This window comes from Limulus polyphemus, unplaced genomic scaffold (assembly GCF_000517525.1).
Source record: "Limulus polyphemus unplaced genomic scaffold, Limulus_polyphemus-2.1.2 Scaffold1930, whole genome shotgun sequence".
NCBI classification, from domain to species: Eukaryota; Metazoa; Arthropoda; class Merostomata; order Xiphosura; family Limulidae; genus Limulus; species Limulus polyphemus.
In genome coordinates, this window is record NW_013667540.1 from 159,102 (window position 1) to 171,586 (window position 12,485).

The 12,485-nt window shown below is 31.2% G+C and overlaps 1 protein-coding gene across 1 annotated transcript in view; it reads left to right on the forward strand.

Annotated features, from left to right (window-relative positions):
- LOC106465393 (protogenin-like) overlaps positions 1–12,485 on the forward strand; it is a 178,450-nt gene that overhangs the window by 119,477 nt on the left and 46,488 nt on the right. The window contains exons 10-13 of the mRNA XM_022393285.1: positions 374–535; positions 2,090–2,281; positions 7,829–7,954; positions 9,803–9,991. Of these exons, the coding sequence (XP_022248993.1) occupies positions 374–535; positions 2,090–2,281; positions 7,829–7,954; positions 9,803–9,991 (669 nt within the window). The remainder of the gene's footprint in view (positions 1–373; positions 536–2,089; positions 2,282–7,828; positions 7,955–9,802; positions 9,992–12,485) is intronic.

Genomic DNA, 12,485 nt, shown 5'->3' on the forward strand with positions numbered 1-12,485 from the left:
ATATGTATGTATATATGTGTGTGTGTGTGTATGTATAATATGAACATAGTTGAATTTTAGTGAGGCAACTTAACTCAGTGTACAGAAATAAACTTGTAAGTAATTTGTATGTGGGTATATCTATTTCCTTTAACACTTTAGAACTCCAGTAGTCAGACTATTTCAAAAGATTATTAAAAATGGTAGTTGAGAAAGATTTCACGTTTTTATAGTTTATTTCTTATCTAGGCAGCAGTAAACTTAGACACAGCAACCTGTCCAGCCAAAAGACAACGAGGAAAACAAGTATGCAGGATAGTGTTTCAAAAGATGTTACAAATAATGCATTTAAAGAACCTGAAAATAACTATTCAGGTTTTTCTTGTTTTATTAGGTGGTGACAGCGCTCTTGAATATGATATGGTATCAATAAATACGGAAGAGAAAATAAATAATCTGAAACCATTTACCAACTACAGTTTCTATGTGAGGGCCTACACTGCAGTGACTGCCAGCGAAAAATCAGATGTGATCACTCAGCAGACACAAGAAGATGGTATGTATATTATAAGCCACTTAACAAGGTTATGAAAACAAATGTGCAATTTATAATGTACATTTTTCACAACTCTGAATCTATAGAAGTGCAGTGTTTTCATATGTGATCTCTCCAAATTTAAGTTTGTTTGACAAAGAATATCTGAAATCTTCATGGTTATTTAAGTTTTTTTGTTTTTTTCCACAAAAATACTATTTCAAAGTATTATTTAATAAAATTATGGTAAGCTATTATTGAATAGAAACGTTTTAATCTCTCTAATTGTAGTACGATATTCCAGTGCTAATTTGTGAACATTTGTAGGCATCATGGAGAGAAGTAGAATGCTGAATTATTCCATAATAGCCCTCAAGCTGATTTTGCATCCAGCAGTGCAATACTGCATAAGTGTTTCTAATTATATTTTACATCTTTAGTTTTTGTAACTATGAATTTCTAGCTATATCAACAAGATACCTTTCATGAAAATCAGATAGCAATTAAGTTTTTAATTAATACTCTGTATACAGGTGGACGATTTGGTCAAAGTTTGCATGCCACAACATTTTTTGACAGAGTTACACTCAAACTTTAATTAAGTTATTTTATTAGCAATGTAGGTTAATAAACCTGGCGCCATTAAAATGTAAGCTGTAATTTAAACTTCTGCACTATCGAAGTTTTAATTACAATTAATTCTTGATGTGTATGGACTGAAGTTGGGCTTCTGAAGAGTAATGGAAATTTTTAACTGATTTATAGTTTAGTTAGAAAGCCAGGTAAGTTATAGTAGTTTTTGGTCATTCTATTTTAGTTTTTTATATTTTTTTGTTTGTAAAATGCATATTTCAAAGGTACATGAATTATTTTTTGGACAACAGACATAGTTAGAAGAAAGAAGCCTTACAAATGCAGGCCCCCCAAATGCAAACTTGCATAGAGCTAATGTATATACTAAATTTCTTGTTTTTTATGTATGTTTCTTATTTGTTAATAGTTGTTTTTAACAAAGATAACTAAATTCTAAAAATTAAAAACTTGTTACGTTATACGTAGGAAAAAGAAATAAAATTTTCACCATCCCTACTCAATGAAAGTATAACATCAAGTTGAGTAACCTGAAGCTTCACTTACCCTAAACTGTTGTATTTCTGCTGAGCGATACATTGTTTGTACTATTTAAAGAGAAATGAAACTAAATTAAATTAAATTAAAGCAGTTATGAAAAGTTAAGAGGCCTAAATCTCATAAGATAAATAATTGTAATTGTATGTTACAATCTGCCATCATTTAAGAAAAATAAAAAGTATTTTTGATTTTGTTTCATATATTTCAACTTTTGCTGAAGATGATTTTCCTACAGTTTATGTTAGGGTAGAGGAATTGAGATAAAGTATAAAGTTATACTGAAATGAAACTTATGATATTCTTTTAGGAGATTCTTTAAGTTATGTAAATGAAATATGAAACTAAGAGGAAAAGAAGTATTTTTATTTGTAGAATGAAATCTATTTTCACTCAGACTGATTCAACAAAGGCTCTAAAAATATTATCAATATCTGTTAATTTCAGTTCCTACCATGGCACCCTCAATAACATTGACAAGTCTTAATCCAACAACCCTGCACATTGCTTGGGAGGAACTACCTGCTGAGACTGCCCAAGGGATTATAATTGGTTACCGTATTTTCATTCGTATTCATAAACAAGCCTCCTTTAACACCATTGAAGTTGGTCCTGGGATTAATGAGTATAATATAACAGGTTATAAAATAATTATTTTAAAATATTGTCAAAAAATTTATATTTTAAATGCATCAAGATGTTTCCTTATTTAATAATTTGTAATTGTTAAAAGTTTTATAGAGAATTATTAAAGTTCTAATCATTTTTGAACATGTGATTTTATATAAATGAGTTATTACAAGAGTCTTTTTAATGTTTTAAACTTTTAAATTTAGAAAGGAAAAGAATAGTTGTATGGTTTTCATTGTAGTTTAACTTTATGTCCAATGTATAGTTGACTTTTGTTTCTGATATGAAAACATAAATTGATGAACTGAGAACTGCAGTTTCAAGCTATCTTGATGATAGTTTGTAACCCTGGGAAGCTTTATATGGTGTATGAAAAATGAACAATTTGCTCAAAATATGGAACAGCTAGAACTGAAAATGGCACTCATAATCTGGTTGAGAAAATTGGATTTTACAATATCTGTCACCAGGGCTTTCAGGTTTTACATTAACAAGGATGCAACAAGTGAAAATCTGTCAAAAGGATTTTAATGGGTAATAGGATTAATTTCAAAAGCTACAAATGATGTGTATTTTTGACAAAACCTGTGAATTTTGGCTGGTTAGTTTTTATATACTGTTTGAAATACCTGTATGCTTCTAAATAAAGAACTTAAGCAAAGAAAACATTTTAAGTAAGAAAAGTGATAATCTCAGCTGTATTTGGGATGAACATACAATAAAACCAGTAGAGTATGTGCAGGTCTAGACCTCCAAGAATATGCTGGTATGTGTAAAACTGATAGTTGCTAATGAGACCAAGACATTTATGTTAAATTATCTTTATGTAAACTCGTTTAATATGCAATTTTTAATTCTGTAATTTTGTCAAGCTATTTTGCTTGCCATAACATCCCAGTTTTCACTTTTCAGACTTACACACTAATGCAACTATTAGAATCTTCACTGTTATTGATTTTCAGGTATACAATAAATATTGCCCAAAAATGATACTCTAAGGCCAATATAAAACATACATATTATAAAAATTATGATAAGAGCATTTTAGTTATATTTTCTTAGCATGTATAAAAATTCTCTGACAAAAACAAAACATCAAAATCAATAAAAACTTAATATCTCTTACTTTCATTGTGATCAATGGCATCCATAAACCCCCCAAAAATGATATGCACATTTTTGTACAGGTTTAATTAAGCAATACTATTCAAATAAAATCAGTGATATGTGGTTAAAATCAAGTATGAACATTACACACATTTTTTTAAACGTTTAAAAGAAAAAATTACACTTGTAGATTTATTCATTTATTTTCTAAGAGGAGGGCAGTATGGCGATGTCCTGAAGCATCAAATGTGTACAGAACTGATTCAGTGTTTACACCCTGATGAACATACATTAACATGAATCCAGTCAGCCGATCATTACTCATTGTATTCTGGAGTTATGTTTTAAGATGATGAAGAGTGCTGAATGCACGTTCTACTGCCGATGTTGACACTAGCATACAGAAAAGAACCCTGAAAATGTTGTAGATGTTCCATTAGAATATATAGGTCTTCTCATGCACTAGAAAGGTCTTCTCTAGAAACATCACTGGAACTGATCAATGCATGCCATGCTGTCAGTTCAGTGTCAGCACACTCTAGTAGAGAGATAACAAACTATGCATTTTCTGACTTAATATCACACCATATTATAAAAGTCAACTTGTTTATTTATGAAGGGAGCAGATACTGGGCTTTTAACCTGGTTAAGGGATTACAACATGATGTTTGAATGTCACTGATCAGATGGTTAATGAAAGGAATGAAGGAATTAAGTTTCCAGTAATCTTTGGTGTTATCAGTGGAAATGTTAGATTGTTTGCTGTGTCAACTGTTAGTCCATGGTTTTTGGATTGAAATATCATTGGTGTTGAGGACAGCACGTGCAGCAGTCCAAATTGATGAAAATGTAATCATTACAGTTCCCTTCGATAATTTCCATGAGTTGAGCAGACTGTTCAGATGATTTAACCAAATCACATTTTTTCCAACTGAAGAGAGTCACATAAGAGATGTATGTGTTGGAGCACCTGTTCGGCAATGAACAGGGGTATGACAAAACGAATTTTGTCATTGAAGCAAAGTATGTAACAGCATCTGTTTGGGAAAATATATTACAATCAACTTGGATAGTGTTGAGGATGGGTGTGAAATCTGGACGATGGACGTTATACTGTCAGAACATTAAGTCCATCAAGTTAGGCAGAAGGGTTTCAGATGTTTGTTGGTGGTGTTTGTTGCATGATCCATATACAGCTGTGATAAAGCTGAGAATTTACCGGGAATGTTGTACAGGTTGTGAAGGGGTATAACACTGCAGGAATGTCCAATAACCAAGTTAAGGTTGTGATTCCAACAATGTATATCATTGGGATGTTGCTGTTGAATGCAAGCTTGTACTCCACATGCATGCCCAATCATGTTGGCTGCTCCATCATATACTTGTCCAACAAGATTAAACAAGTCTAATCCCAACTGTTGTAGCTGTGAGATGATTAAACTGATGAGAGTTGCACTGGTAGTGTCCTTTGTACCAATGAAACATATGAAGTCGTCATTTACCTGGAAATCACCAGCATTCAAGTATTGTAAGTAAATGGTGACTTGCTCTGTTTTACTGATGCCAGCCACCTCGCTAACGAGGATGAAGTAATACTTGGAGATTTTGACCTGCATGATGATAGTGTTGAAAGCAAATCTCTTGTCTACACAAGTCAATGAGATGAGACTGTTTTGGGTATGGTGACTAAAGTACTTGGGGCATTTCTAGGAGCAGTCTGCAAGTTATGTTGGTGATTTACATCAGTTTCTACTCTAAAGTTGACGATGGCTTGAAAAGCACTAGTATCATCTTTGTGTCTACAATGTGAGAAGTTTTGGCACCCACACAAAATAATGCAACTGATGGTAGAATGAAGGGATTTTCGGGTATGATCCACTTTATCGTGTTATGCCTTTGAGAGACATGTTCCATTGTTTGTTTGTACACACATTCACAAATGATAATGTACATTTAGCTGCCATTAGGTGAGCTTGAGACTGAATATGTTTTGCAACTATCTTTTTAGCATTGCATCAGTCGTTAAAAGGCTAACATACGAAAACAAAGTCGTTGGAACCGAAAATGACACAAATTGCACATAGTCCATCCTCTGTGGGGCTATAGCAGATTCGTGCATGTTGATTGAGGTAAAAAATTCCTGGAGGGACACGTTTTTTGTTTTTGCCACATTCGCATAGTGGGCCTTGCCAAGAATGTGCAGCATCAAATTTACTGGTAAGTATTCATTCTTTGAGATGATTATCAAAAGTATTGACTTCTTAAAGGTTTAAGGTGCCAAAATCTATATAAATTCAACACTAAATTCAAATTGGAGGTGTTTAGCTGGCACTGTTTTGAATGAACCAGGGATGTGTGGGAATTTCTCATGATGTGCTGAAGGTTCTGTCATAGTACTTGGCTCAGCATCTTGGGCATTTCCATGTAACAACTCAGAAATTGATCTGTTTAGATCAGCTGTCGGATTACATGCAGTGGTGCCGAGACAGCCATCTTTAGCCATTTGTTGAGATTTACTTACTGAAAAGACAATTCAAATTATGTATATCTCACTGAGGGCAAAGGAAAGGAAAAGAGTGAATTTGTTGGAGATGAAATGCCTGATGAAAATTTGTGGTGTGAGGCTGATTGACCACCTGAAGCAGTGCATTCTGTGATTATATTGTTGCTTGACATTTTTTTGGAAAGCATGAACTACTTGTTGATTCACAAGAACTTATCCCTTATAATTCAAGAACATATTAAAGACTAAAATTCTATGTTTGAAAGGTTTCTTACCTATTCTGCAAAATATATATGCTCCATCTGCTGAAAGTGCTAACAGGCCTAATATGGTTTTTGGCTAAACTATGTACAATGAGTATAGGCTAAAAATGTTCTGTTTGTAAAACAAACAAGCAAGCACTGAATAAATCTATGTATCTATTTATTGTCAAGATAATCATACAAGTTAGTGCCATTAAAAACTACAATATAATTACATACTTTTTACTCCAAAATATTCAAGGAAAAAATGGAAACCACTTTTCAAAATAGCAAACTGTGTGTACAAGTGAAATAACAATATAAGTCAATTTGAGAAATAAACAAAATGATATTTCATATTGTCATATAGACTACAGATCTAGGTCTGTGAATTTAATTGTTTAAACAAAACCCATAAAACAACACTAGCTGACGTAAAAAGACACAGAGTCACAGAAAGACACTGGAAATATTTATTATTCATTTACAGCTCTTCAGGCATGAATGGAAAAATTTTGTATACACACGTGTATGCTGCATCATCCTGTGGGCTCTACTGACTGTGACCATGTTTGATTATGACCTTCCACTAGCACATGGATAGCAATTTTAATATTTACTGCTCCTACTGTTGTACGTATGGCAGTATTAATATAGAGTGAGTAGCAAAAGTACCCAGCAATGCTGGGCTTAAAAAGTAATGCTGTTAATAAGGGTGTGTAAATATATAGTGAGTAATAAACGTATTTGGCAATGTTATAATGTTATAAATAGAGGCATGGGCCATTCTCTTCCACTAATTTGAACTATAACACATGAACTGTTTGTCTAGTGTAGAGGTACATGTGCCTATGTGGCACTAAATATTACTTTTGTTTGGCAGTGGCTTCATATATTTTGCTTAGTTGCTCAGTTGAGCCCTCATTCAAAGCAAAAAATGGTTAAAATGGTTACCACACTGAAACCACTTGATTGTGCATACATTTAAACTCAAGCTGTGTTACTTCCACCTAGGGCTTTTAAAATGTTTGTGTATACTGAGCAGTTTGCTTTTGTTAACTATCTAATTCACTGAAGAGAACATTTATAGATTGCAACACCATGTTGAGTTGTTTTCAAGAACAAAAACACAATGTCTTAACTTCCTTGTAATTTTCGGAAAAATATTTCAAGGCTTAACAGAGGTACATAGAAATATAGTTTTTGGACTTCCAAGAACATTCGGGGTATAGATTTTATTATATTTTAATTTTTAACAGCTTAGATGTTGAGTACTATTATTCTCAATGAATCTGTAGGTTTAAGTTTAAACATGCTTTACAAGCCTGTGTGGTGGTGTTATTTATATTAAAGGCATAAGGAGATAATAAATATAAGAAGTGAAAACCACACAGTTGCTGTAAATGGGTGTTGATTTACATAGTGAGTTTTAACGCGATAAAATCTAAGATATAAATATGGCATAATGCAGATAGAAAATGCAACATACTAACAATACATGTACTATGTATTTTTCTTGGGATTTAAGGGGGATAAGGCAGAAAACAGTTTGATGTAAACCACAAAAAATGTTCCAATTGTAATTTAAACACATTTTTATGTGGCCTGCAATGTATTTGAAACTAATCTTAAGAATGTATGTGTGATGTAGAAAATGTTTTTAATTCTTAAAATTGTAATTGTATTTTAATTTGATTAATTCAGGTCTTCAACCAAAACAGAAATATGATATAAAAGTGAGTGCAGGTACCTCTAAAGGATACACAGTTTTGAGTGACAGTAGGTGGCCATGGGTTACTCAAACAATGCCCAGTCTAGAAGACAATAAAGGTAAATTAAATTATGCTATAATGGCATATCTGTGATAAATATTTTATTATTTTTTGTACTTTTCATAAATATATAAGATTGCATTTATATCAAAACAAATATCTTAACTCTTTCCAGATGGGTCACAGTTCAAAGGTCATATCATCACATTTATTGACTCAATTTTCATGAATTTATGTCAGTAAGTTTGGTATCAAACTGTAGATTATAATTCAAATTTTAGTATTATACATTATTCAATTTCTTAATTTAAAAGTAAATATTAAAAAAAACACAGTTAAACATCAATTTTTGTATCACCTAATATGTTGAATGTTGTGATGTCAAAATACTAAATCTGTAATTTCATATGAATTAGGAACTCAAATTACCAATAATGACAAGTTAAAATATATATAATAAAAATCTCATATCTTTTCTATTTGCTGAGATATCGCACATGTACTGAATAAAAAATAAAGTAGCCCTGCTCACCTACCATTTGTGGAAATAGTCCCTTATATACACTTACTTTAGTATATGACATGTGAATAATTTATTTCAAGATGAGAATGTCTCCCTAGTGGCTTTATCAGCCATTTTTAAGTGTTAGGATGCCATCTCATTCTTTTGAACCACAATTTCAAGGAGGTAGGTTGTGTCTTTAGTCTGCTCGAAATTTCATATTTTTTTAGACAGAAATACAGCTTAGTTACTAAGCTTGATAAATTATAATGAATTCTGTGCTATTGGTATAGTAATTTATGATTTTTTGGTTATTCAACTGTATATATAAAACCAAAAAAAATTATTGCATTTCACATTCTCCACATGTGAAATTTTAAAATGCTTATCAACCTACATCATGCAGCAACTGAGTACAAAGGTTGTAACTAGAAGAGATAATTGTTTGCTTTACCTCTTTACTTACTGTTCTATCTTTTAAGAAAAATATGTTTATAATGCATAATAATTGAAATGTGACTGTATTTTACAAAATATTAGTCTACTAAAACACAGTCAAGACAGGTTACTTTGTAAAGACTAAAGATCAATTTTATATTATTGGATTTAGTAACATGAGTGTGTGTGTGTGTGTGTGTGTGTGGTGTCATTGTAACTTCTTTATTGTTGGTCAGGTATGGCTGAAAGGTCAGTATGATAAGAATAATAAATATATAAAAATGTATAATGTTATGAGGTTTAAGCTATTTACTCTAAACATTTATGTTTTCATGTTATAACTTGTTGTCATTCTAGAATGAAAGAGCCATAATTTGTAATTTTTTATGGTGGTTATAAGATTGTACAAATCTACCAAACCCGTGCAGATAAAAAATAAAGTTTTTTTTTAAGAAACGTTTATCAGCTGTCTGGACATTATAAAGATTTCTCACGGGAAATTTGCAAAATTTATGATGCATAAAAGTATCTTTGACCTAAAAATGAAAATTACTTTGCATGTTGGATAGGCAACATTCAAAAAGAAAAAAGGCATGAGAAAAACATTGCTTAACAAACCTTAAGACTTAAGAAAAAATTTTTTTACTTTGCATATAAAATAATCTGCCAAATTTCGTTAACATATGCTTACTAATTTAAAGGTTATAGCATGAAAACTATAACAAACGCAAAATGGTAAGGAGGTTGGTCCCAGGGACTGAGCCCGTACAAAGAGTTAATAGATGTGTTTAAAAAAATGTGTATCTGGTATGACTGAAAAAAAATTCACTTAAAGTATCTAAAAATATTTACATCAGGGATAGTTTTAAACATAATTGAATTTGAATTGTATTTGTTTATTATATAAGATAAAGTAGTATTTAGATGCTTGTAATTGTATTAACAATGAAATACTACCTTTTGCAGTTCCTCCTTCCCCAATCTTGCATCTCACAGCCATTAATTCAACAACTCTGGAAGTCAAGTGGGATATGCCTCACTACAATTTGCAAATGTTGAAAGGATTCAGTTTGTCCTGTGGAGAGCTGAAGAAATCAGAGATAAAGTTAGTGGAGTTACCAGCTGATAAAACAAACTATTTCCTTGAAGATTTAAGTAAGACATCCATCCTCTGATATTCATTAATTCATGGTTGCATACTTTTAATGAATAGCAACAGATAACACACCAAATTGCTGTGTTAAATTTAAAAGCACGTTTAAAATTCATTATATATATAGTACAAGTGATACCTCAATCTTGGAAATACTAAATCCATGATCTGAATACATCTTTGATTTAAGTGTATGAATATTTTGCATTGGAAAAGACTGTTACTTACCCTTCTCAAAAGTGATCAATTTTAAGTGCCATTACTCTACCTACGAAACATCAAACAATGTTAAAATTATGTTTTGATGTGTGCCTTTCTGCTGATTCATGTTCAAAACTTTTTTAATATCACTTTCTCAGTTCTCTGTAGAATTCAAAAACTGTGCATCATCTTTCTACTACACAAGGTCTTAAAGGTGCTACAGTGAATTTTTAATTTGTTTGGGAAATATGTTTTAAATTGTAGCATTTATTGTTGGGTTTTTGTTAAGGCATGCTTGTTTTTATGTTGATTCATACAACTCTGATTTCGTACAAAATATTAAATGTTATGGTATTGTAATTCAGAATTGTTCTACAACTTATTATGTTTTAGCTGCATACATTTCTGTCAGTTGCTATATATTACAAATATGAGTCCTTTCAGTAAATGTGAATTATAAATGATTATCCTTTTAATTTAGAGGCTATGTATTCAAGTAAAAATTTTAGAATTTGATATTGTATTTATTACTTCTTTGTTAAACACCTTGATGTATTACTGAGTCAGTGCCGGGCATAATGACTGAATAGTACTAAAACTGTAAAGTCATAAACAAGGATGAGAATTTTCTCAGGATCCAAGGATATACACTTTGTTTTTGTAATCACAAGTCTTGGATTGTGCAGGGTGCATTTTACCCCTGTCTCTTTCATTACACAGGACATCTTAATCAGACGTTTGTTGTGCTAAATCAGTGTTGTTTGGACACATACTCACCACCAGGATATCAGGTGTCACCCCCAGAATATAATTAATCCTCATGGTCCTTCTGTGCTTATGTCATTTTCTTTGATCATTATAAATGTTAGAAAGGTGAAATCTATAAACCTTGTTGATTTTTTATACCAGAAAAATAAATAACTTCAATTAACACTAATCATTTAGGTTTACAGTATTTCTACTTAAGTTCAGTTAGAATTGAATAGAGACAACAGTTATCATTTCTATTAACCCTATCGCCTTGGGTAGCTTTTATTGCACATGACACAAGGTTTTGGTGTCTTACATTCAAAATTTTATTAAACTACTTTTTCTTTATATTATACCAATTAGAATAGCACAAAATATTAGCTAATAATCCATATTTTAATAGTATACAAGTTTTAATTTCTTAAATCTACAAGGGAATATTAAAAAAAATTGAATTTTCGCTAGTGTGAAACACTTTTTTTTAGCAGGTCATCATGCCTGTTTTATCCATCACCCCTTGAAAATGTACGAAATTAAATGTAAATTACTCTATAAAGTTGTTATTGTTCAGACAAACCATCATTTTTGTAGTCTTCAATTTTGTTTGGTTACAGAGCTCTCAAATAGAAAATCACACCCCTTCTGCCATGCCCACCTGTCACATCCTCTCTTTCACAATTTGTTGATAGCTTTCTCTTATGTTTCATTATATATTACCTATAATCAATAGAAAGTCGAGGTTTTCATCTATCAAATGACGTATTGTGTAACATTGTGTTTTGTACAGAATATCGTTAATTTCACTCACGGTACAAGATTTGTTCCTGTGGGAAAATTAATGACTAGCTTGGATGGATTTGTAACAGCTCTTGTCGCATACTTAGAAAGCCAGTAAAATTTTGAGAGTTAAGGGAATTTGTCTGCTTTTGCATGTTATTAGTTTATATTCTTTGTTACATTATTTAATTAAATAAACATTATTAAATGTGTTACTATCATTGCTATGAAAAATTAGGCTTAACTATCTTCAAAACCCAACAGCAAGAAAAAAAGAAGACTAGGTAAGTACGTTATTTCTTGTTTTTCGTATTTATTCTTTACTTATTATTGTAAAAGTAATTAAAATCTAAAAATATGGATCTTTTTATGTTATTTAAGACTAGATTAGTTAAAATAAGTAATAATGATAATATATTTAAAATGTTTCACAAGGCACACACACATGTGAGTAACACGTGGATAATGGAATTTGATAGTGTAATTTGAGCTGCACATTCCCTGAGTGATTTACAACTTATAGTGGCTCATATAGTAGTTAGACATGGTTCAAAGGGCAATAAAACAATAAAATTTAATAATAAATATATGTATAATGTTACGAACTTAGAGATACTTAGAATAAACTAATGTAGTTTCATGTTACAATTTGAAGTTATTCTAGAAAGAAAAAAGGTTAATTTAGGTTTATTTCGATTTTTTTCTATTTTCGTGGTTTCAAGGTTAGTTGAATTGATCCTGTTTTGGATTGGGTAAAGAAAATATCAG